General features: G+C 51.6%; 12 protein-coding genes across 12 annotated transcripts; 6 read left to right on the plus strand and 6 right to left on the minus strand.

The window, feature by feature from the left end:
• Nucleotides 1–91: 91 nt before the first annotated feature.
• On the plus strand, nt 92–937 carry CC1G_08221 (hypothetical protein; the record flags this gene model as incomplete). The annotated part of the gene is made up of 2 exons (XM_001839302.1): nt 92–622; nt 686–937. The coding sequence occupies 2 exons, from the start codon at nt 92–94 to the stop codon at nt 935–937; spliced, it is 783 nt and encodes a 260-aa protein (XP_001839354.1).
• A 453-nt stretch (nt 938–1,390) lies between these two features.
• CC1G_14550 (hypothetical protein) lies at nt 1,391–1,704 on the plus strand (the record flags this gene model as incomplete). Its single annotated transcript, XM_002911072.1, has 2 exons — nt 1,391–1,449; nt 1,530–1,704. The coding sequence occupies 2 exons, from the start codon at nt 1,391–1,393 to the stop codon at nt 1,702–1,704; spliced, it is 234 nt and encodes a 77-aa protein (XP_002911118.1).
• Nucleotides 1,705–2,228: 524 nt separating this feature from the next.
• CC1G_08220 (hypothetical protein) lies at nt 2,229–2,780 on the plus strand (the record flags this gene model as incomplete). Its single annotated transcript, XM_001839301.1, has 2 exons — nt 2,229–2,563; nt 2,630–2,780. 2 exons carry the CDS (start codon nt 2,229–2,231, stop codon nt 2,778–2,780), a joined length of 486 nt encoding a protein of 161 aa, XP_001839353.1.
• A 221-nt stretch (nt 2,781–3,001) lies between these two features.
• CC1G_08219 (ankyrin repeat domain-containing protein 52) lies at nt 3,002–5,916 on the minus strand (the record flags this gene model as incomplete). Its single annotated transcript, XM_001839300.2, has 5 exons — nt 3,002–4,512; nt 4,566–4,915; nt 4,968–5,510; nt 5,570–5,594; nt 5,643–5,916. 5 exons carry the CDS (start codon nt 5,914–5,916, stop codon nt 3,002–3,004), a joined length of 2,703 nt encoding a protein of 900 aa, XP_001839352.2.
• A 679-nt stretch (nt 5,917–6,595) lies between these two features.
• CC1G_08218 (h-sco1) lies at nt 6,596–7,669 on the minus strand. Its single transcript, XM_001839299.2, has 4 exons — nt 7,499–7,669; nt 7,335–7,431; nt 7,085–7,279; nt 6,596–7,024 (listed from the first exon to the last, which is right to left on the minus strand). Exons 1-4 carry the CDS (start codon nt 7,520–7,522, stop codon nt 6,669–6,671), a joined length of 672 nt encoding a protein of 223 aa, XP_001839351.1. The 5' UTR covers nt 7,523–7,669; the 3' UTR covers nt 6,596–6,668.
• A 1,094-nt stretch (nt 7,670–8,763) lies between these two features.
• On the minus strand, nt 8,764–11,634 carry CC1G_08217 (hypothetical protein; the record flags this gene model as incomplete). The annotated part of the gene is made up of 10 exons (XM_001839298.1): nt 8,764–9,279; nt 9,333–9,549; nt 9,603–9,942; nt 9,992–10,264; nt 10,321–10,411; nt 10,470–10,799; nt 10,850–10,936; nt 10,993–11,077; nt 11,129–11,282; nt 11,337–11,634. The coding sequence occupies 10 exons, from the start codon at nt 11,632–11,634 to the stop codon at nt 8,764–8,766; spliced, it is 2,391 nt and encodes a 796-aa protein (XP_001839350.1).
• A 124-nt stretch (nt 11,635–11,758) lies between these two features.
• Nucleotides 11,759–12,984, plus strand: CC1G_08216 (exosome complex exonuclease rrp4; the record flags this gene model as incomplete). Its single annotated transcript, XM_001839297.1, has 6 exons — nt 11,759–11,928; nt 11,982–12,083; nt 12,144–12,279; nt 12,336–12,470; nt 12,528–12,725; nt 12,781–12,984. The coding sequence occupies 6 exons, from the start codon at nt 11,759–11,761 to the stop codon at nt 12,982–12,984; spliced, it is 945 nt and encodes a 314-aa protein (XP_001839349.1).
• Nucleotides 12,985–13,254: 270 nt separating this feature from the next.
• CC1G_08215 (hypothetical protein) lies at nt 13,255–14,841 on the minus strand (the record flags this gene model as incomplete). Its single annotated transcript, XM_001839296.1, has 2 exons — nt 13,255–14,691; nt 14,743–14,841. The coding sequence occupies 2 exons, from the start codon at nt 14,839–14,841 to the stop codon at nt 13,255–13,257; spliced, it is 1,536 nt and encodes a 511-aa protein (XP_001839348.1).
• Nucleotides 14,842–15,129: 288 nt separating this feature from the next.
• Nucleotides 15,130–15,553, plus strand: CC1G_08214 (hypothetical protein; the record flags this gene model as incomplete). The annotated part of the gene is made up of 2 exons (XM_001839295.2): nt 15,130–15,309; nt 15,413–15,553. 2 exons carry the CDS (start codon nt 15,130–15,132, stop codon nt 15,551–15,553), a joined length of 321 nt encoding a protein of 106 aa, XP_001839347.2.
• Nucleotides 15,554–15,928: 375 nt separating this feature from the next.
• On the minus strand, nt 15,929–18,523 carry CC1G_08213 (GTP-binding protein; the record flags this gene model as incomplete). The annotated part of the gene is made up of 8 exons (XM_001839294.2): nt 15,929–16,711; nt 16,827–16,954; nt 17,020–17,293; nt 17,361–17,647; nt 17,723–18,134; nt 18,197–18,279; nt 18,333–18,443; nt 18,505–18,523. The coding sequence occupies 8 exons, from the start codon at nt 18,521–18,523 to the stop codon at nt 15,929–15,931; spliced, it is 2,097 nt and encodes a 698-aa protein (XP_001839346.2).
• Nucleotides 18,524–19,526: 1,003 nt separating this feature from the next.
• On the minus strand, nt 19,527–20,591 carry CC1G_08212 (transformer-2-beta; the record flags this gene model as incomplete). The annotated part of the gene is made up of 4 exons (XM_001839293.2): nt 19,527–19,886; nt 19,939–20,199; nt 20,248–20,520; nt 20,589–20,591. The coding sequence occupies 4 exons, from the start codon at nt 20,589–20,591 to the stop codon at nt 19,527–19,529; spliced, it is 897 nt and encodes a 298-aa protein (XP_001839345.2).
• Nucleotides 20,592–20,939: 348 nt separating this feature from the next.
• CC1G_08211 (60S ribosomal protein L18) lies at nt 20,940–21,995 on the plus strand. The gene is made up of 6 exons (XM_001839292.2): nt 20,940–20,952; nt 21,012–21,098; nt 21,157–21,201; nt 21,271–21,601; nt 21,655–21,701; nt 21,764–21,995. The coding sequence occupies exons 1-6, from the start codon at nt 20,950–20,952 to the stop codon at nt 21,809–21,811; spliced, it is 561 nt and encodes a 186-aa protein (XP_001839344.1). The 5' UTR covers nt 20,940–20,949; the 3' UTR covers nt 21,812–21,995.
• The last annotated feature ends 345 nt before the right edge of the window (nt 21,996–22,340 follow it).

A 22,340-nucleotide genomic window follows, 5' to 3' on the forward strand; every position in this document is an offset into this window, starting at 1 on the left:
TTCTATGTATCAGCTCGTCTATAAAGGTTGTAGTAACCGGCCAGTGTGTGTCGTTTACATCCCATCACCACATCCACCACTTCAAGATAGTATGACAACGCTTATAACTGGAGGCGGAAGCAAAGTGGGCTCCAAGCTTGCCCTTCTACTTGAAGAGGCTGGACGAGCCGTTCTGTTTGGCTCGAGGTCAGGCCGTGTGCCTGAAGGCTTCGACTCCGTCCACCTGGACTGGAATGATCCCTCTACGTTTACCAATCCCTGGTCCTCCTCGCGAACTCCAGAGATTTCTTACGTCTACATCGTCGCTCCTATCACAGATCTCCATCATGCCCCCAAAAACATTCCATTCATTGACCTCGCATTGGAAAAGGGTGTGAAAGTCGGACGTTTCAGTAGTACAAGTGTCCCTGACCAGCATGTCGCAGACAACTTGGAGTCTGACTTTCGAGAAGAAATAGTCAAGCATGGAACAGTGACAACTTGTATTGCACATGGTCGTACCCCTTTCGTCGCTGTGGATGAAATCGCCAAGGTGGCATTCGACGCCATCGTCAACCTCGAGATTCCATTCTTGAGGCGAGACCCGTTGATTCTGGGTCCAGAATTCCTTACTTACCAGGACGTAAGTAACACCGGTTTATAGATTGCTGGTTAACCTGGATTAACCCTTTGCTCTCAAACTCAGGTCGCAAACCTCCTTTCTGAGGTTCTGAAAAAGCGCATCAGCGTCAAACTAATCAGTTTCGACGAAGCGTTGGCGGTTTATCGGGACATGTATGAAGGGTCTGGGCTCGATGAGGTCGCGGAATGGTTGGTTGAACTGGACAAAGGCATCGAAAACGGTTCAGAGGAACGGTACGGGTCCGAGCCAGGAGTGGTACTAGGGAAGGTGACCATGAGAGAATGGGTGGAAAAGAATAGACACCTGTTCGTATAACCGGAACAATATACATACGTTGCCCGAGTCTTTGCGTGCGCATTTTACGCAGCGCCGAGCTGTTTGCGCCAAGTCCTGCAACTCGAACTTGTGGGAAACGACAGACGTCGGGTGGATCATGGAGAGCACGGTACTCTCTCCCGCAAATACCGACAGACTTTGTCAGTAAACGCGCTTTTGTAGGTGGGCGGAACGCTCCTTGAAGCTTAGGGAGCTCACGTTCATCGTCAAGTTTGGAAGGCATTCCGGGAGCTTCACTCACGCTTTGAGGAAGCCTTTTCTCTGCAAAGCGAATCCGGAGCATCACGGCTGGCTTAGGCACCTGGATCGCATCCTCGAATACAACGTCCAGGAGAAAAACACTCTCCTTCAGTTGAGAGCGGTCCACATCATGTTGGAACTCACTCAAAATGAATCCAGGGCCCCAGGAGGCGTTCCATGGCTCGAACATGAATGGAGGCAAAGCTTTCAGGGATCAAGAACATCTCGACTGTAACAACAAAGATTTTCTGGTGAGTCTCTCCTATTCTGTTCTCTTCGCTGCCTTACGTCGTGTGCTAATCAAATCTCCTTTGTCAACTTGGCATTATAGCGTCGAGAAACTTGCAAACGGGGAGATGAAAATCAGGTTGGATCTCGATGACCACCCTCTCCCTCCTCCAGACGGGAGCTCGGACTCAGAAGGCTCCAACGCGCCATCTGAGAACTCACCCACCTCGTCCTCTGTGTACCTATCTCCAACCCCCGAGAGCGTGGAAATCCACTGAATTCGGCTTGTAAATCACTATGTATAGTTTTGTCCCTTTTTAAACACACCGCCTGGGATCAGCGACGATTAGTATATGACATCTCTCTGCATATAGGGACAAGGTGGTGTACACATATACTTCGCACAAACTCTTGACTCTCTCTCGCCGGGGCCGGAGCGCTGAGCAGGCATCATTGTCTGTCGGAAACTATTTCCTTTTTCGTCATTTAACTAGCCCCTGTCAATAGTTTAAATACCTGCACGCCCGAGAAAGTTGGGTCAAACGAGTTTCCTTTCGACAACCACCTGAGCTGAGCATCATGGACAGACCTCAAAGACAAGACCATCGATGTAAGTACACTGAATAGTCAGGGTATCACTTGGGACGCTAACTACCTGGTTGCAACAAGTTGCTCCGACGGCGATCGACTTGCCCCCAAACGCGGCGTTCGATTCGCAGACATGGGAGTGAAGCCACAGAACGCCTTCAACAATCTACCTGGGCGTACCATCTACTGCCGCTCGAGCTGCAACAATCAAACAATGACACCGGGACTCTCAGAAGATCGCGACAAACAAGTTGAAGACAGCCCACCCCCGATAACCGTAGCCACTTCTATTGCCAAAGCCAATGCCAAAAAGTGCATCCTTTCTAGTGCCACCGCAAAAGAGGGCCGGGTCAACAAAAACAGCGGCTACGAGCTTCTCGTTCGCCTTGGGCTGCGGGACGGTGTATTCACTCACCGTGCCAATCCCAATATCACCTTGCAGGCTACCGTTCCGCCCTCTGTCGAGCGCGATGATATGTCCGGTGGCATCACAATTGCCACTTCTACCCAGCCAGCCACCAAGGTTACAGTCACAATTGAGCACGACGAGTAAGGTGTCGAGGGAACTGTGGCAATCGTGACGCGTCTCAAGCCTTCGCCTTCATATCCACTTAGTCCTGCGACCTTCTTTCTCAAAGACATGGCCAACGGCACCGAGAGTGAGCGCGAGTTTGCGCAGGCTGCGATGAACGCCGATCGAGACTTTAACCCTATGGGACACGGTGATCCTGGCAGGTCCTGTACCAACCGCGACCATGATTGTTGACCGAGTGGCGTACGAACGCGACGACCAGAGCTTCCAATCTATCGGGTGCCACTGTTATCGCTCGTCAGTCCTGTATTTCTACATCACACAACCATGTCTCATACCAAATCCTATCAACATGGCTGGCAATACTGTCTGTACTACTTACTATATACCCTGCCAGATACAACTAGGCTCCTATGCATTCAGAGAATCAGTGGAGGATCAACATCGCGAAACGCTTAGAAAGCACGCAAATGACGGGCAATGGCTTCATGTCCCTTGGAGGACGCCTTCATGAGTGCTGTGGATCCTGCCACGTCGACGAGATCGACACGAATACCCTCCGCCAGGAGTAACTGCAAAACAACCCCCTCGTGACCATTGCTCGCGGCCTCCATTAAGGCTGTCCGCTTCTTCTTGTCGGCGTGGTTAACGTTTATCCCCTCCACCTGGAGCAACTGCCGAACAACGTCTTCGTACCCCTTGCTCGCCGCGTCTATCAACGCCGTCCACCCATTCCTATCGATCAAGTTCGCCTGCACACCCTGGGCTTTGAGTAAGGACTGGACGATTGATGCGTGGCCTTTACTCGAGGCCTTCATCAGTGCCGTTCGTTTCTGCGAATCTATGGCATCGACTTGGATTCCGGGAGCTTGGAGTAAAAGTTGAACGATGGAGTGGTAACCCTTGCTCGCGGCCTTCATCAGCGCTGTCCTCCCTCCGTTGCCCGCCAAATTGACATCCACGCCGTTTGTTTGAAGCAGTAGGCGAACGATCTCTTCGTGGCCATTGTTCGAGGCCATCATCAACGCCGTCCAGCCGTTGCTGTCTGCAAGATTGGCTAGAATACCTTGGGCCTGGAGCAAGAGCTTGACGATGCAGATGTGTCCGTTGAGAGACGCCTCCATGAGGGCAGTGACCCCTCTCTTGCTCGCGAGATTGATGTCAATTCCTGGGACTCGAAGAAGGCGCCGCACGGTTGTTTCGTGGCCATTTCCGGCTGCTTTACTGAGGGGTGACCATCCTTTGGCATCCAGGACGTTAACCTGAATGTCGTAGGCCTCCAGCAACAAATCAACCATTGGTTCATCCCCATTGCTCGCCGCCTCCAGTAAAACTGTACGCCCTTGCTTCCCCGCAAGGTTCACCTGAATGCCAGGATGCTGGAGTAACTGTCGAACGATCTTCGTGTTGCCCTTGTGTACGGCCCACATCAGCGGTGTCCACCCCTTGGTGCCAGCCACGTTCACTTGAACACCGTCGAGCTGGAGAAGGCTCTCCACCACCTCCTCGTGATTGTACTCCACCGCTATGGGTAGTGCGGTAGTTGCGACTGCACCGGTCGTTTTCGAGTTGATATCCCACACAGCCTCGTCTGTGACCAAAACGTCCGGTAAAAACGAGGCGAGACCGTAACGTGCGATGACATGCAAGGGATTGAGGAATTCAAGAGAGTCGAATTGGCGGTCCCATACAAAGGATGTACACCGCCGGAGGAAATCCAGCACGAACGCGCGGATTGTGGGGCTGCCTTCGCACTTCAGGACATGGGAGCCCCAGTCCCGATGAGCGGTGCGGAGGAGGGGGGACTGAGAGAGAAGGTCTTCGAAGTCTTCTGGCTTTTCTAATCTTCTCGACTCATGCATGTTGACGGATATAAGCCTGTTGACTAGCACCATGGCAATATGTTCATGAGGGTGTGGGTAGGATTCCAGAACGAAACGAGAAAGGCATTCCTTGGCGGTGAAATCTGTTGAATAAGGTGTCAGGCAAGTGGGCTCATGAGAGGTCTGATTGACTGACGGATGAGGCGAACGCAATTACTGGCGTGGTCCACTTCAATGAGGCCACAGCACACGGACAAGATAGTCGACTCATGGACCCATCCATCCTCGTCGAATTGGTGGGTTTCGGGGCATGTTGATAATGCATACTGGAGATCCTTGAGGGATAGCGGTCCTTCGGAAAAGATGACCCAAAGCAGAATACGCTGTGCGAGGGTAACATGTTCGGATGGTTGCGCTTTGATACGTTTCAGGGTTTCGAGGTACATGTCCTCAATCTTGGCAGGAAACTGCTGGAGGCTTGATTTCAAGCTTTTGATAGTTGGACAGCGATGAAGGGCCTCTATTTGAAGGGCTGCGTGGAGAAACCTACAGACCGTTGGTTAGTGGACGGTAAAACGGAATGATTCCAGTAACTTACATCCCCGCCGCCTTGTCGACAATCTGGCGAATGGTTTCTTGCCGATAGCCATGTCGATCCAGGAGTTCCCGAAGACCGATATTGCGATCCAGTCTCTCCATAATCAACAGCTCGATATCCTCCCGCTGAGCACTAATCGTGAAGAACACCGCATACTTGAGCGCTGCACCCAAGTGATCCAGTGGCCGAGAAGTAAGGATAAAGTTTCCCTGGAGTCTGTTAATGGCCTTTATCAAGTCGAACTGGGTATCGTCCTTCGCTTCATCGACGCCATCCAAGCCGTAGTAGCATTTCTCGAAGAAGGTCTCGATCTCGCCAATTAGGGACACCAGCTCCTCATCGGAGGGCTCGGTCTTTTCAAGATCATGTTGCGCGTAGAGAGATGAAATGACTGCGTGGAGGAAGGGGTGTCGTTCGAGGTATTGTTTGATAATTGCTTCCAGTATCTCCCTGGCTGAGAGAGGCTCAGAGTATCGACAGTATACCAAGATGACGCTCGTCTTCTCGTTCTCCAAGAGCAGAAGATCGTGCAGAATGTTGGACCTATAGGCGAGAGTATGTTGAGTACCAGGGCGATTATACATACCAGATATTGTACCCACGTAAGAACTGTTTTTCCTGTACCGGCTGTGCGCTACGATCAGACAATCGACTCAAGAGCCGAAGACAACTCACGCATTCCCATGCCCCAGAGCACACCGCCATCGCTTGCTTTCCATTCACAGTACAGCCGACTTGTGAGAAACCATGCTCCCGTCCCTGCACTCGACTTCCTACGAACATCGAGGTGAATGGCTCTGAAGTTGACCTTGGGCGCCAATCGATTCAATAGCCTCATAACAACCAAATCTGAGCCATCTATCATCAGAACACTTCTAATGGAAGACAAGATCAGTGCATGGCTTACGGTTCGGAGGGCGCCTTTTGCGGTGATGGTGCTGTGTAACATGGCCTTGAGCGGTCGCTGATGGCTCCTGTACTACGCTGGTGAAATTGAAGGTGCCGCTGTGTATAGTAACATGTCGTGCAGTTTCGACGAAGGAGGGTTCCCCCGCACGGCATTCCTCTGGAGCAGGATTGGATTGGAGCAGCTCAAGACTTTCCAAGAAGATCAACGAACGTGGTGGGCGGGAGTTTGTCCCGTTTCCGCTGCGGTTCAAGGGCTGTTGAGCGTCAGTAAAAGACGGACTATAATAACTGTCGTGACTTACGACGAAGGACACCTTTTGTCCCATCCCCGAGTCTCAACCTAGTTGGAAGCGACACTACAGGCGCCCGATAGGGACGAAGCCCCTTGCCTTGCGAGCTAGTTCTGAGCGGGGGTGTGGTGGTGATCGTGGTTCAAGTTCAAGTCGCTATATCTCCCACACACCGCTAACGAAAAGATGGCTGTGATGGCAATGGTGGGTAAGTATGAGTATCAGTGGAAGACGGTGATTTGGCGGATGATATTCATCGTCAGTGACGTTTGTAAGCACAGCTATTCAGAACCATTCAATCAACTCGACGCGGTCAGCTCTGCGAACAGTCACAGAGGCAAATGATGGAGCCCGGCGCGTCGAAAATACGAGACCGATCTGGGCCCGGAGGCACGGGTCTTGAGATGTTTGAAAGTCAAGCCAGAACCTGTCTCTAGAGTGGTGGTGTATTGAAAATTAGTTAATGGATTACATTACTTTCAATGTCCTTGGGGTAAACCATCTATGCCTTGCGTCCTGTCTCCGCCTGCCATTCGCTAATAGCCTTCTGGATTTTCTCCACGACCTCCTCTCCCGTCACGGACTGGCCGAAGGCCTCTACGAATTTGCCGGCAGGGTCCATGAGGTAAACGAATATTGAGTGGTCAACGAGGTAGTCTCCATTGGGATCGGCATTGGGAGGTGTCGAGAAGTAGACGCGGTATTTCTTGCAAATGGCCTTGGTGTCAGCGTAGTCTCCGTAGAGCCCAACGAAGGAAGGATGGAAGTCTTCGAGATAACGGGCAATTCGGTGGGGCAGGTCGCGAGCTGGGTCAACGGTGATGAAAAGCGGAAGGAAAATGTCGCCATGTTCCTTCTCTGAAAGTCGACAGTGCTGAGTAAACACAGTGAGGTCAAGCACGAATTAGAGTTACGTACGGACGGCATTCAGGACCTCTGTCATTTTGTCCAATTCAGCAGGGCAGATATCGGGACAGTTGGTGAACCCGAAGTAGACCAATGACCACTTTCCTTCCATCTCCTTCTCGGTGAATGGTTTGCCTTCGTGGGTTGTTAGCGTGAACGGGCCACCAAGGTTCGGTCGGCCATATTGTCTACTCTGTCGCTCCTTCTCTAGAAGTTGAGTTATAGTCAGATACCCAAAACACTCCAAACAACGGCGACTAACCTCGCTCCTCGAGTAGCCGTGCCTTCTCATGACGGAAGTAGAACCACAGGCCGACTCCTGCAGCCAGGAACAGGGCTGCAGACTTCGGGGTGAATACCTAATGTGATAAATCGATATTTCAGCTAAGAGACTATTTTCCATGCAGCGAAAGGCAGAATACGTACGCCCATGCTATTCCGCTCTCTCATGTCGGAATACGCTCGACGCTGTGGTGGGACGCTGAGACGCTTTGGCGTCGACCAGCTCCCTCTTTCGAGCGTATTTCGCGTCCATAGCGACCTAGACAACGAAATCTGGTTGCGCTGAAGGGAAAAAGGCAAAGATCTACGCAAAAGTGTGGACGACATATTCGACGACCAGAAACCGCGCTTGCCGTTCCGATGTCACGTTTGAAGCGGAGTTGAAACTGCGCTCGAAATCAAGAGCACCGCCACATGACGTCTTTCTCCGAAGGAAACGGGGCCTGCTTTCATCCTTCCCTATTACCATCCAAGGTTGCTCACTAATTTCTCAGGTAATTGCACGAATAGTAACTCTGGTAAGATTATGCGCGCTGCGAATGTGATTCACGAGTATTTCTTTCGCTCGAGTTGGACTGCCGGGGTGAGACATATTGCAAATCATCAGCTCTCGCATCGTCTCAATTTCTGGTCTTGCTTTGCGTGAAACTAGATTTGGTGAGCGATACATCGCAACCCCGTTTCCCGTTCATTAACTAACTGAATTCTACAGGGCCTCTTTGGCGGTCACTTCCTTCACTACGTAACTGGGGAATTGCAGCGCAAAGCTGAAACGAGTATAACCTACATGCAGTACTTCAATTTGGCACGTGTAGTGTGGACCTTTCGCAAGAGTGTGCTTAATGCTCAAACCTCTAAACCTCTTCAAGCACTGATGGCGGTGAATCCGCGTAGCGTGTATGAAGTTACTGTCGAAAGTCAAAACATTACCATCTCGATTGGAAAATGCTTACTGCACCTGTAGGAGAGAATTCAGGGCATCTGCGAATACCCTGCTACGAATAATGTTAGTTGACTACTTATCGTCAGTCCTTTTTTTAACAATCTGTGCGCCCGATTGTCGCAGAAACTCTAGGCAGGGTGAAGAACGACGCTTGATGGGCATTGAATCTCCGGATGGGAGTCACAGCAGTCCGCGGAAAGCGGGGGTCGCGATTCCGAAGTGAGTGCTTCGATTGGTCGTTACGAAAGGCACGGTGAGTACTTTGCAGGTATTGCCCAATTCCACACTGAAAACTGGTGGCCCTGCTTATCTTCTGGCAGAGAGCCGCAACGCTATTCCAACATTCTCAGCCTGCGATCCCCGTTGCTAGACCGGCCACAGAAGTAGTGAACGTGCTTTGAATAGAAGGTTTTACATTACTTTTACACGGAAAATCGAGCAGCGTTAGGATCACCTCAACCAACGATTACGTGCGCTTTTTCTTCTTTTTCTTCGGATTGCTGTCATCGTGTTTTGGCGCAGCCTTAATCGCACCAAACACAGCAGCCAAGGACGGGTCTTCACCCGAGGACTTATCCTTCTTCTTCGCCTTCTCCGGTTTCGGTGTCTCCTTGTTCTCTGAGGTCGCACCAATCCCGTCGCCCAAAGCCGCTTTCTTGATCTTCCGACCCAAAGTCGCATCGAATAGTTCTTCAATCTCGTTGTCGGCTTTCGCTCGTTTCCGTTTGGCTGGCTTGGCTGGGGCGGTGGCATCCGATTCCGCACCCGGTGTCCCGTTGACGGCTGCTGGAGCAGGTTTGGAAGAACGTTGGTTTCGCGCTTGAGCTTGCTCAGCCTGGATCTTCTTCTGCGATTGCATATTTCTCCATTCTTCCGGTCGACGCTGGAGGAGGTGGAGGTTGAGGTTCCTGACAAAGAACTTTCCATAGAACGAGCCAGCCAGTTGTGACTCGTATTTGAAGAGCGACCGAGCGATCTTTTCCTGTTCATTTGGTGAGCCACAGCCCATGAACCAGACGTCTGAGCTTGACTTACCTTCAGATATGTGTCACAGAAAGCCCAGCAGCGGTCGGCAACACGGCTTCCGATCCTGTCGTCCACGAGTTCGTGGTAGTGGCCAATGAGCTCCATGATCCATTGCCGTTTGGCTTTGGATGGAATGTTGGCGTTTTCCAGGAAGGCGTCATACACGCGGGATGCAGAGGGGTCGTGGCAAATCTTAATTTTGTCTTCTACGGGAACCTGCTGCAATCTGGAAATCATCGCGTTAGATGTTAATCGAATGGATGAGACGAAGAGACTCACGCCTCTAAGACAAAGTTGATCTGAGGTTCTGGAAGCTTAAGCAATGCTTGCAGCAGTATTGAGCCTTGAGTTTTGAATGCCAGAGGGTCGGAATCTTGCTGGTTGCCCCTCCTGTGTCTCTGGTTACCGTCGCGCTGGGCTTTAGGTTTTGAGGTCGCCTCTGCCTTGTAAGCTTTGTAATCCTCAAGTGTTAGCACCGTCAGAATGCAGTGGATCAGATTCGCGTCTGCCGACTCGACTCCAAAGGCACTTTGAACGGCTTGCTTGGTTTCTTTTTCCATGGCATTGAGGACAGCGGAGCGTTCAATGAAAGCTCGCAAGACTCCTGTTCTTGATGTGCCTTCGAAGGCGGTCAGAACGTGTCAATTAGAGAAACCTACTCGACTCACGGATATTTTTGTTCCATGTTCCCTCTAATTCAGACGCGATATCTTGTAATTGTTCGACGGAGGCACGCTCTATCGCTTTGGCAACGACAAAGTTGGCGACAGGATGAGCTGCTAATCGAGCCAGCGTGCCCTTGAAATATAGTTGCCATAGGGTCCCGAACGAAGATTCAGGACATCGCGAAACGATGGCTTCGAGCAGATGAGAGGATGCAGGATCTCTGAGCAATGTGCCGACGAAATCCGATGCTTCAGGAAGAGTCGTAGAGCCGGAATCTGCATTTAGACGTAAAATGAGATCGTCAGAAATGGCACATGCAGAGAGCACTTACGGGTATGGCTGATGACGCCCATTGTAACATGATCCAAAAGGGATTCAGGCTCATCTGACAAACCCAGTTCTGCCTCCACGCCCAACAGGACCTAAGGAGGAAACATTTTCAGTACGTGTCACGTCGTACAAATGCTGATAGATGCTCACTTTCAGGGTCGGACTTGCAACCTTGCTGGCAGCCATGGCTCTCACTTCGTTCCCGCTCAGGTTAGTTCTCAACTCTTGGATGAACCGACGCGACATGTTTGTGAATTCTGCCGGGACGCTTCTCCTGGTGTCTTCCTTCTGCTTTCCCTTGTTGTCCGCGAACAATGACTTCATCGAACCTTGCTTCGCCTTCCATGCCGAACTCTTTTTGGAACGAAGGATGTTGTCCTCTTCCGCTGCGGTATTGGGAGAAAGGAGCAAAAACAGCGCTCGGAGAACGTGAGAAGCAAAAGGATCAAGGACCAGGGAGGAAAGATTTGGAAGCAACTCCTGCATTCTATGTGAAAAGACATTCCTGGTGGTGATGAGGAAGGACGAACCTCGCAGATATCGAGAGTCAATTGGGTCAAGGTTCGCAATTCACCGCTGTCTTCCTGTCCCTCCATTTTGGGAAAGAATCCTCGAGTCTACAGGGGATGAAGGTAAGCACAAACGGAGGCCTGGTGGCCGATAACTCGCTGACCTCTCGAGCAATAGTCTCCCTCGCAATCACGAACAAAGTTTGCACGACATGAGAAGCAAACCGGTGCTTGGCCAAGATTTCGAATCTGAATACTTATTAAACCTCTGTAGAGTGAATAAGAGTGGGAATAACTCACGAACCGGCCAAACTATCCACGAAAACGCGTCGAACAAAATCGTCCATAGAGTGAGCCATACGCTCAAGAATCACAGAACAGTCTGGATCCGTTGCAAGTTGTTTCTCTTTTTCACGCATCTCATTGAGAGCTGCTACAAAGAAAAGACGTTTCTCTGCAAAGAAAACAACGTCAACGAGGTTCGTATTTGTTGTTAACCTCGACGCACCTTCATTCGGATCGTTGTCCTCGTTCCCATCATCAACTGCATTTTCTTGCCAATCTCGTATCTGTACGTCGACTGTCCTAAAGTATGCCTTGACATCTTGGTCGACATATCCAAATGGCGCCTCGGGGTTGAAGTCGTCCTGATCCCTGGGTGCAGGTCGAATCCAAGACGGCTCTCCGTTTTCAACAGGTTGTTCAGGCTCGAAGTATTGCTGCTCCTGATGCGCTTGTTGACCAAAGCTCTCTTCTTCCTTCGGCTTTTTGTGTTTCTTCCCTCTTTTTCTGTTTTCTCGAGGCATTTTTGGGCGCTACTGGAAGGTTGATGGTGGTGGGAGGAGGAAAAGAGGCCGGGCCGACAAAAGATTTCAGCGCCGCGCCTACCGCCGCCGTTGATTTGACCCTTCTTTCACCAAGACCACCACCATGATTTCATTTGTCTCGTTTCCTGAACGCTTAGACGACGCTTATCGAACGACACGGTCATATCAGGACGATGAGGACAATGATAAGATGGATCTCGATGAAGACGGACTTGCCTTGTCCAAATTGACCTGCCCAGGCGAAACCCTCACCTCTTCTCATGAATACATGAGGTCAGCCAAACACGACCACTGCAGGCACAGCCGACTCTGATTCTGTGATATAGAGGTCATGGAACATACGTCGAAAATGAAGAAGTCATTGCTTCAGTGACAGGAACCATTGAACGCGTGAACCGTCTCGTTACGGTTAGACCAGCAAATTGCAGGTGAGTTTATCCCCCTTGCCCGCTCGAAACTTGGAAAAACAAATAAATGAAGCCTCCAAGATACAACCCTGAAGTCGGTGATCTCGTCGTCGGACGTATAACCGAGGTGCAGCCTCGAAGATGGAAGGTCGACGCTAATTCGAGGCAAGACGCCGTCTTGATGCTGTCCTCAGTTAACCTACCAGGAGGTGTACAGGTACTTGGCTCGCCTTTTCTTATCATTCTAGACTCGTCTACAACTCCACTTCGCAGCGCCGGAAGTTAGAAAGTGACGAACTCCAAATGCGAACCTTTTTCGAAGAAGGCGATCTACTGGTAGCCGAGGTCCAGTCCTTCTTTGCAGATGGAGCCATGTCCTTGCATACTCGATCCCTGAAGTACGGAAAGGTATGCCCGTTACTTCCATTCTTCACCCCATACTATGCCTCCTCATCACTTCTATAGCTGCGGAACGGCCAGCTTGTCTGCGTGCCCTCGGTGCTAATCCGTCGTCTGAAATCCCACTTCCTCACACTGCCCTGCAATGTGGACATCATCCTCGGACTGAATGGATACATCTGGGTTAGTAAACACATTAAAGAGAGCGAACAGGAGGGAGAACTAGGCTTCGACGCCGAGGCCGTCTATTCCAATCAAAACGATGTGAGCTTTCTCGAACCTTTCCTCGTGTATGAGAGTTAACCGAACGGGTCACTAGGAAATCGATACCGCTACTCGGGAAGCAATCGCCAGAGTTTCAAACATCATCCTAATACTCGCTTCTCACTTCATTCCTCTCACCGATACCCTCCTATTGGAAGCGTATACTTGGACTACAAAACAGGACAGTGACATCAACGCACATTTGCGAAAGGGCTATGGTGATGCACTAGTGGCAGCTGTCTCGGCACCAAAGGAATAGATATGTTCTTCTCGTCCTTCCTGTGCAACCGTGGCCGATGGAGGAGCAGCACTTCTTCAGAGATCTATTGACAACGATGGCTTCAATTTCCCGATCCTATGGACAAACGAAGGCGGTGTACATATTATGTCCGATTATAGTTGTAAGTATAATCCTCGTCTATGAAGTATACCTGATTGCAGTCCGTGCGATTACTACTATACACTGTGGGCTGTGCAAGTATGCTGCGAGTCTGTAAGCTCTAGGGTCTGTCCGCACCGGTCGGAAACTCTACAGCAGGACCACACTATCAATATCCAAATCCATACCACTCTTCAGCCATTCCCCGGTTCGCTGACGAGCCCCGTCGATCACTTGTTGCATGGAATAGAACCGGAAGCGTCCAAGCGCTGCATGCTTCGACTTCGAAGAAGCCGACGCGCTGCCCCGGGATTTGATGAAGTTCAGGAGAACCGCCTGCGTACAACGGGCCCCTGTGCATTGCAAATGGAGGCGTCGGAGGTTGGGTAAGAGTGTAACTGGTTCCGGGGGCGCGGATGCACGAGGAGATACGGTAGAGCTCTTTGACCCACTACCAACGCCTTGAGTCTGGGGCCCAGAGCCAGGTAAGGTCATCGCCTGCAACATCCTATCGGAAATGGGATCGTGCACTTGATCCGCAAGTGAGAAACGCAAATCCAGTGCCTCGAGTTGAGGAAGCTGCGTTAACGTTTGGATGAGTCCGCCTTCTCCGAGGGGAAGGTAAGTGATTTCCAGGGAACGGAGGGATGGAGATAGATCCTTTACAGATGCCATAAACGCTGCTTGCACTGAAGACCATTGTTCTGTCCTCTCTCCGTCAACGAGCCAGTTGAGACCGAGACGAGTTAGGCTACAGGCCGCGAAGAGGCCGAGAAAGGAAGTCAATGAGGATTCTGGAGGGAGGTGTGATGTCGGTAGCTGCTGCGCTGAGGCTAGGCCATTACCATCTCCCTGGAGGATGAGGTGAAGGGACTTGAGTGATGGAAGCACCAATCGTTCACGCTGAGTCGACTCCAGCGGCATTAACCGGCAGTTGGCATTAACTCGACAGGCAGTCATGCTCGTGGCATTGCAGAGAAGATCGGCCAACTCGTCGAGATCGAGTAGGTGTTTGTGATCCAATCTTAGATCAAGCTCCGTGAGCTGACTCCATGGTACTTTCAGCGCTTGAATGTCAAATGTCGGAGAATTCCAAACACCCTTCATGTGCAGGGTTAAGGACTTGAGAATGGGGAAATCGTCGGGGAGGATATGCTGGACCGCTGCGAGACTCGTGCTCGGCACGATGATTTCAATGTGGCGCCAACGGCGAGCTTGTAGGACGAACATGGCGAGGATCTGGGCAGAGAGTTGATTGGGAATGCGGCCGGTGGGTATGTGGATCAGGCGAACTGATAGTGGCTGGTTCTTGGACCTTTCTAGCCAGACTTTGACGGTGCTGAGAGCACGCAGGCTGTGAGGTGAATCCGCCACTGCGAGGTCATCCGAGCTCGAATCCTCGACCTCGATTTCGAACGAGGACCAGAGCCTGGGCGTGGAGTGAGCCAGTGCCCGCCACGCTCGGCAGACTTGGGCGATATGCATTGGGGACTCGCCATTGCCAATCTGAGGAAAGGCGGGCAAGCAATAGGCGAATATCTCGGCGTGGAGCTCGATAGGGAGCGTGTCGAACAGAGATGGAGGTCGCTACATCGAGCGTCAGTCTAATTCTGCCCGACCATGAGCAAGCGTACTCACGTCACAGAGCGTCATCAACGTCGTCGTCGACCAAGTTCGTAGGACGTGCTTTCGAGCCGGGGTGACCGTCTCAAATGAGGTGGTTGGTGTGGTAGGCATTGGGATAGTGTGGGGTGGTGGATGAGCGAGAAAGTGCCTCAAGTCTTCGCGTCCCTTTTAAGTGCAGGCCAAGATGATGATGTCCTGTTTCGCTGACTCTCGTCTGAAAAGGGGCTGAATCCCGTAATCGAGGGATCTTGAAACGCCGATATTACCAAGGAGAAATCTGACTGAAGAGATCTAATTTAGGTTGGCATAGTCGCGATGGTCCCCCTGTTAACGCCTCAATATATACGTCGAAGCAATTAGTATATCCCACGCACCTGCGTCACTGTTGCGCATGAAACAATGGCCAGTGGATCCTATGACGAGAGAACCCCCAGGTTCGGTGAGCAGAACAATACATACTGGGAAGGTGAGGGCTTTCCACAAATCCCGGTTATGGGCTTCGTGAAGAACACGAAGCGTAGATACCTTGTGTTCAAGCCCAAGCTTCTTGAACTCCGGATACTTCGCATTTTGGAATTGGTAACTTGACAGATCGTATGTCGCCAGTTAACGTTTGAGCGCCCAAATCTGTGCTATTCCTGGTACAGCAGGTCTCATCCAATTGTATGTGTCACAGTTACAGTGGGTCACTGTGGGCACTCCCAGGCGCCCGCTGTACCTCGCCCACGAATTGTTGGGAGAGAGACCCGAACAGCAGGTGACATTGCCTATCTTTGTGGAAAGGAAGAAGAAAGAAGCAGGACACGAGGCCAAAGGGTGTTGATGTGGTAGTCGTGGCGAAGTACTTTGGGCATAGCACCGCAGTTGTTCCAACAGGTTCCAACCAACCGCTGTATCGTCGGAGATGGGCCCCGGGTTTGATTTCGTTCCTCAAGTTGTACCTTACGCGACCCACAAGGACTCAAAGCAGATACAAACGATGACAGCAGGCAAAGCCACCTCAAGACACTAAGATCCCGATGTTGCGCGTCAAACGACACAACAGAGCGCGTCAAACAGACGCAGAGTACATAAAATCCCAGAAAACAATCAAATTCGTGTGTATGAAACCCCTTCACTGTAACGTACACGAATGTATACAACAACAGTGTCATAAAATAAATTCGTGTCAGTGGGCGTCTCGAGCGTCGAGCTTGTTTCATTTGAAGAACTTGGAAAAGTCGTAACTATCTCCGGATTGGTTGTCCTTCAATTTTGCAGAAGCCGCCTTGTTGGCGACCTTTTTGTGTGCCTCGGCCTTGTTACCTTTAGGCTTTGCAGCGCTGGAGGCCTTTGTCGCTGTCGTTGTCGAGGCGACCGAAGATTTCTTCAGAACGCTGGTCAAGGTCTTCTCCTTGGAACTAGGCTGAGACTTGGATGGTCTTGTCGTCGTGGTGGGTGCAAACGCGACCTTTTTCGCCGGAGGCGCACTGGTTTTGGAACCAGCCTTCCGCTTCCGCTTGCTCGAAACAACCGGCTCTTCCTCCTCTTCCTCCTCTTCCTCGCCAGATTCCTCCTCGTCTTCATCAAAACCTTCCTCCTCGTCATCCTCCTCTCCGCTCTCATCTTCATCATCGTCGTCCACCTCCATGGACATATCCACATCCTCCTCTCCTTCACTCTCACTGTCACTTTCTTCCAGAGCAGCCCACGTCTCGCTCAATTCTATCTTCCGAGCATCAACACTCCCACTCGAAAGCCTAACCAACCCAACCCTCTTCCGCAGCTCTTTCCTTGGAGCTAATGTCTGCAAAACACCCTCATCATTCGCGTAAAGTTTTCGGAGCCACTCTGTCGTTGACGCGTCCTGTCCGGACTCGCTGGCGGCGGCGGGATCCTTCGAAGCTGAAGGCGGTGGCGGAAGAGCATATCGAGCGAATTTACCAGTGCTCCAATCGCGAAGCACTGTCCGCGCAGCACCTGCCAAGTCTAGATCTCCTCTCTGAGAGTATGTGGTAAACGGAGAGCGGCATTGCAAAACGAACAGTAAAATAAGAGCAAGGAGAGATGAATGTCAGCTTCTGTTGGGACAGCGGAGCGTTTGAGAACTCACTAACCTTCTTAACAAGCTGATGGGCTCTCGCAACGCCCGATAGGAAGGCCGTCTGGTCGCCCTTGGCAAACGCCGGGAGATTGTACAGCAACATCAGGTCTTCGTGATTGCACCTTGGAGTAATGTGGTCCACTAAATGAAAAATGAGAGTTATTTTCAGGACAGGAATCCGAACAGACAAAAGGACGGGTGCGTACGCGGCGGAGAGGGGTCCTTGAGCCTGTCGATCCTTCCCCTGCTTCGCAACAAGATGTCGCGGCCCCTCGCTAGGGAACCGCTGAGGCCATCATCCGTCTCATAAATGAACGAAACACCAGGAGTATCGATTATCCGTAGGGACTGGCCATTGGATTCAAGTGTCACCTCTTGGGGCAGCTCAGTCGTTGTGGGCCCTCTTGATGCGCTCGCCTGGGTATAGACAGGCAACGCCGACTGTTTCAATAGGGAATTGATGAACGAACTCTTTCCAACCTATCCAAGCCATTATAATGAGGATTAGCTCACGAAGAAGAATGAAGAAAAAGAAAGAGAAACTTACGTTGGTGATCCCCGCCACAGCAATGGTATAGGGCGCCTCTGAATCAGATTTCGTGTCTTTCTTTTGTTGTGCCCACTGGCCGAGGCAAGCGAGAATTGAGTCTACACCCAAAGCGTCGCTCAACGGAACCGTCGATTTCCCTTTTCCTTTAGGTGGTATTGGCTGGGACGGAGCCTCAGCAGGGTTTGAAGGGATGAAAGCCGAGCAAGCTCGGAATGGGAACGCCGCTTCATGCTGGGATCGAAGATGCGACAACCAGCCCGAAACTGATTCTCTCGGGCAAGTATCTAGAATTTGTGATAGGAGAAGGTTAGTAAAACCAAACAAAAAGAACACAGGATCGAGCATAGCAATACACGTACCAATCTTGCTCAGCACCAACAGCAACTTTTTGTTTTTCTCCGCCGCGTATTCCTCCAAGAACTGGCTCCGCGTTTCAAGTGGGTCCCGAGCATCCACAACTTCCACAATCGCATCTGCTGCTTCTAGCACCGACTCGAACGTTGGGAGGTCGCGATTGATGAGAATCGGGACCTCTTCCCCATCGCTCTCCTCGACTTCGATATCCTCGTCCTCTACCTCCTTCAACTGCCCTTTAACAGCCTGGGCAGCCAGACCAGCAATAGCCTCAGCTCCAACGTCGAGTTTATTCTTGCCGGCGGGGAGTTCGTCCTCGTCTTCATCCATGGAAACATCCTCGTCTGCACGCGCAGATTTTGCCTCCGCGCGAGCAGCAGCTTTTTCGGCCTTTTTGCGTTCCTTTTCTTCGGCTGCCTGTACACGACATAATAGGCGTTAAAAGCGATAATCAACGAGAACAGTTCCAGTTCACTGACAGCTCGTCGTTGTGCTTGAACTTCGGCCAAGATCTCGTCCTTGTAGGGGAACTCATTGGGAATACCGGGATCCTTGGGATGCTCTAAGCGACCAATTAGAGATCAATGCCGATACATAAGAGAATTAATCACGCACTAGACTTCCATTGGGGATTCTTCTTCGCGTCCCTGGCCCTCTTCCTCCGAGTCTCCTTGACCTTCTTCTGGATGCTTGCCCGGTGCTTGAGCGACACCCGTTTCGATGTCTCTGTAGAAGAAAAGAGTCGGTTAAGCGTTATTTACATAGAGCCAAGACTTCATAACCGCACTTTTCCGAATACGAGGCATGATGGGCGTTCACAATCGTAGAACAAAAATCTGGTGCTCGTCGAAGGGAACAAAATTGGCAGCGGTTTGATTGCCTAAACGGGAGTTGGGATATCGTGGGAACTGACATGGCTGCGCCAAGCTTACGGGCAACCAACTCCAGTAGTGACTCCGTTCAAAGCTCAAAAGTTCGCATACCATGGACTATGTATGTATGACAATGTCGGAGCTCATGCAGGTAGCGGCATACAGTGGTGCAACAAATGGTATATTGAAGCACAGAGATGTAGTGTACATTGGGACGGGCTACGGCATCGAAGAGCACGCACCTGATAGATTCCGCCTTAAAAACTCCAAAACGATCTCAAGACTGTGCAAACGGTGGCAGGTAACAACGATGACGGTTTCTGGCTGGGGAGTACGGCAACTGGTAGGCTTCATCGTGTGATTGTCAGGGTCCAGCCTTCATTACTCCAGCGATAAGGGCGCGGCCAAACAACAAGGCGTGGCCGAGGGAAGTGTCCAAACTTGATGGTGCTGACCCGATTTGCAAGTCGAACTTCCACACCTCCTGGTTCCAGAAGGCCACGCACCGAATCGATAAGCGCCATAGGCTTGAATGTGCTTTTGAACTTTCGCGGACTTGCCCTTTGTAAGTTGGACGATCTTGCGCTTGAACAGTTGCAACAATTATTTTGAATAGCGAAGGGTTCTGAATGTCTAGAGAGCACTGGCACAGGACTTGGAAGAAACTTGACAACTTGGGAATATTTTGTGGCTACTTGAAACGGGATGGTCCAGTTTGGTAGACGTATTAAGGTTTTGAAGTAGAACTTGAGGTTCATAAAGTGGCCAATCAGCTTTGAGCTTCTGATGACTGGGCTTGACACATGGGTTTGAGTCATTCCGTCCTCGAAGATAAAGCGACGCGGGGATACCAGTATGGAGAGCATAAAGTAATAAAGCGTCAGAAGATAGGAGAGCACATAAGATGGCAAAGAAAGATAAGGCCTCGAACTGTCCCTTACCAACGCGAGGAAGAGTCGCCGTTGCCATTGGTAGAGGCCGGGGCATCATAGTCACGGCTACGGGGAGGGGGGCTGCGGGGTGGGGGGCTCCTGGAGTAGCTCCTGCGGCGACGGTCACGATCACGGTCGGGAGAGTAGCGGCGAGGAGGGGGGCTGCGCCTATCGCGCCAGTCACGGTCGCGGCCATAAGGATCACGATCCCTGTCACGACGGTCCCTGTCGCGGTAGTCGCGATCATGACGATCGCTCCTGTAAGAGTCGCGCTGACGACGATGGCCCATGTACTCGCCAGGGGTGGGAGCATGGGGGCGATCAGTAACGGAATAGTCGACACGAATGCGGCGACCATTGAGTTCCTATGAAACCTGTCAACGTCGAGCACTTGACGACGGGAAAGGTGGTACTTACGATACCATTCAGCTCTTGAATGCAGCGAGTGGCTTCCTCAACGCTGGACATGCGGATGAAACCAAACCCACGCGACCTGTCGGACTGCTGACTAGGGTTAGTTCCGGTCTTGTCAAGCGAAACAACTGCACCGACCCTTTGATCATAGACGATGGTAACGTTTTCGACGCGACCGAACCTGCTGAACTCGTCGTCCAAGTCGCGTTCCCGGGTTCGAATGCTGAGACCAAAGACGCCAAGAACGTTGGAGGGGTTGGGGGCCTGAGAAAGAATCAGCATACAGCCTTAAAAATTTATGAATGGACTCACGACTGGGGTCCTCTTGGGAGGCGGGGACCGTCGACGGTAAGGAGGAGGGCTGCGGTAGTCGCGGTCACGGTCACGGTCGCGGTCCCTGTCACGGTCTCTGTCGCGACCGCTGTCCTTATCCCTGCCATTGGTGCCAGACGGGCTGCGGGGTGGGCTGCGGGAGCGAGACCTGCCTCGTGGAGCAGGCTCCTCAGAGGGGGGCGCAGGAGGAGCCGGCGCCGTGTAGGCGTCAGAGTAGGGGTCGACAGTCTGGCTACCGTTGTTTTCTGCGTACTGAAGCCATGAAACGCGCCAATTAGTGCAAAGTCCTCGATTTTGCCTTGCCAGCAGCGCTTACTCACCATGGTGGTTCAGGTTAAGAAGCTGTTTGCCCTTGTTTTGCTCGCGCGAGGTTGATGTACTTGGGGGGCGGCAGCCCATCCCCCATCCTCGCTTTTTGTCAGGTAAAATGTGGATATAACTTTACGGAAGTACAGAACATTCATTTGGGATGATTCGGAACAATTTCTGCGCGAAACAGGGGAGGAGAGGGGCTACTAGGACTGGTTCAAATCCGACCGGTTCAAGCGGAGATCGAAATGACCCCACGTGACAAATCGTTGCCGTCCGGCGATCAACGACTGTACAGTTTGATCAGCCGTCATCAAGCCTCACTTTCGTATCATCACGCGCAGCACACCACAATCCCGGCAAGCATCCAAGATGGTGAGCTCGTCGTTGCGCTCGATGGCGAAACCATGTTTTCTGACGTTCTGGGTGCGTAGGGTATCGACATCAAGAGGCACCACGTCAAAAAGGGCCAGCGTTCTGCCCCCAAGAGCGAGGACCCATATCTACTTCTCCTCGTGAAGGTGCGCAAATCGCAACTGCATTTTTCGACCCAAAATCATGCTGAACGAATTTCTGTAGCTTTACCGATTCCTCGCCCGCCGCACCGACTCCAAATTCAACAAGGTTCGCTCAGAAAAGACTCGGAAATAGCGATTCAGTTTGGTTTACGAAATTGGTGTTCTACTTTGTCAGGTCGTCCTCCGCCGCCTTTTCCTGTCCAAGAACAACCGCCCACCCCTCTCCCTCTCCCGTATCGTCAAGGAAACCACCAACACCCCCGATCGTGACTCAAAAGTCATCGTTCAGGTTGGAACTGTGACTGATGACTCTCGGCTGACGGAGGTTCCCAAACTCTCGGTTGCTGCTCTCCGATTCACCCGTGCGGCCAAGGAGCGCATCATCAACGCCGGTGGTGAGGCAATCACCCTCGACCAGCTCGCCTTGAGAGCACCTACTGGTTCCAACACCGTCTTGCTCCGAGGAGTCAAGACTGCCCGGGAAGTCTACAAGCACTTCGGCATGGGTGTGTTTTCTTGTGCTTATGGCTCCAATCGCTCGCTTATCGGGTTTCTCCAGGCCCCCACAAGAACAAGAAGCCCTACACCATCTCCAAGGGCCGCAAGGTAAGATTCGCCCACGATCGCTCTCAGGGGATTATTCACTCATATCTCGCCCTTTTCTCTAGTTCGAGCGTGCTCGTGGTCGCCGAAAGTCTCGTGGTTTCAAGGTGTAATTTTTGTCGTACACGAACCGAATGCAAAACGGCGTCCATCGCGTTATCCCATCGTTGGTGCTTTGTTTCGGCTGTGGCGGAATGCCATGCGGGATGCTATGTCTATGCCACGACCCCCTCTACATCACTCTTTCTGTATGCACATACGAATCGATATGCAAGCTTGCCCGAGACTGGGTGCCCAGAAGACCTTGCTTTTGAGTTGGGATCGGTGGCTTGGGCGGCTGGATTCTGATACTGACGGTGCAGTATTTTTGGGAGGGCCCAATTACTGTTTTATGCTGGCCCATGATTACGCCTTGAGAGGCCGGATGAGATCGATGACCTTGATCGCTCGCTCAGATTCACGCGAGAGGTTGGAATAGTTATGAGTACAGATTGAGGTTACAAGAACATGATACAGGGGCAATCTGCTACAGAATGGCTACAGGGTTACAGAGGGTTACAGGTGGCGTTGGGAAATAAACGGAGGTAAACGGGTACGAAAAACGAGTGGGGTTAGACTGGTGTGTATCCGAGGTTCCGAGTA

This window comes from Coprinopsis cinerea, assembly GCF_000182895.1.
Source record: "Coprinopsis cinerea okayama7#130 chromosome 5 map unlocalized cont3.5, whole genome shotgun sequence".
In the NCBI taxonomy this organism is placed as follows: Eukaryota; Fungi; Basidiomycota; class Agaricomycetes; order Agaricales; family Psathyrellaceae; genus Coprinopsis; species Coprinopsis cinerea.

Coding starts and splice junctions, on each gene's coding strand:
- CC1G_08218 (XM_001839299.2), bottom strand. CDS start 7,522: ATGAGAGAGCGGAATAGCATGGGC. Junction 7,280..7,334: donor ACGGCTACTCGAGGAGCGAG/GTTAGTCGCCGT, acceptor CTCAACTTCTAG/AGAAGGAGCGACAGAGTAGA. Junction 7,025..7,084: donor AGAGGTCCTGAATGCCGTCC/GTACGTAACTCT, acceptor GTCGACTTTCAG/AGAAGGAACATGGCGACATT.
- CC1G_08211 (XM_001839292.2), top strand. Junction 21,202..21,270: donor CCGACTCCAAATTCAACAAG/GTTCGCTCAGAA, acceptor CTACTTTGTCAG/GTCGTCCTCCGCCGCCTTTT. Junction 21,702..21,763: donor CCATCTCCAAGGGCCGCAAG/GTAAGATTCGCC, acceptor CCTTTTCTCTAG/TTCGAGCGTGCTCGTGGTCG.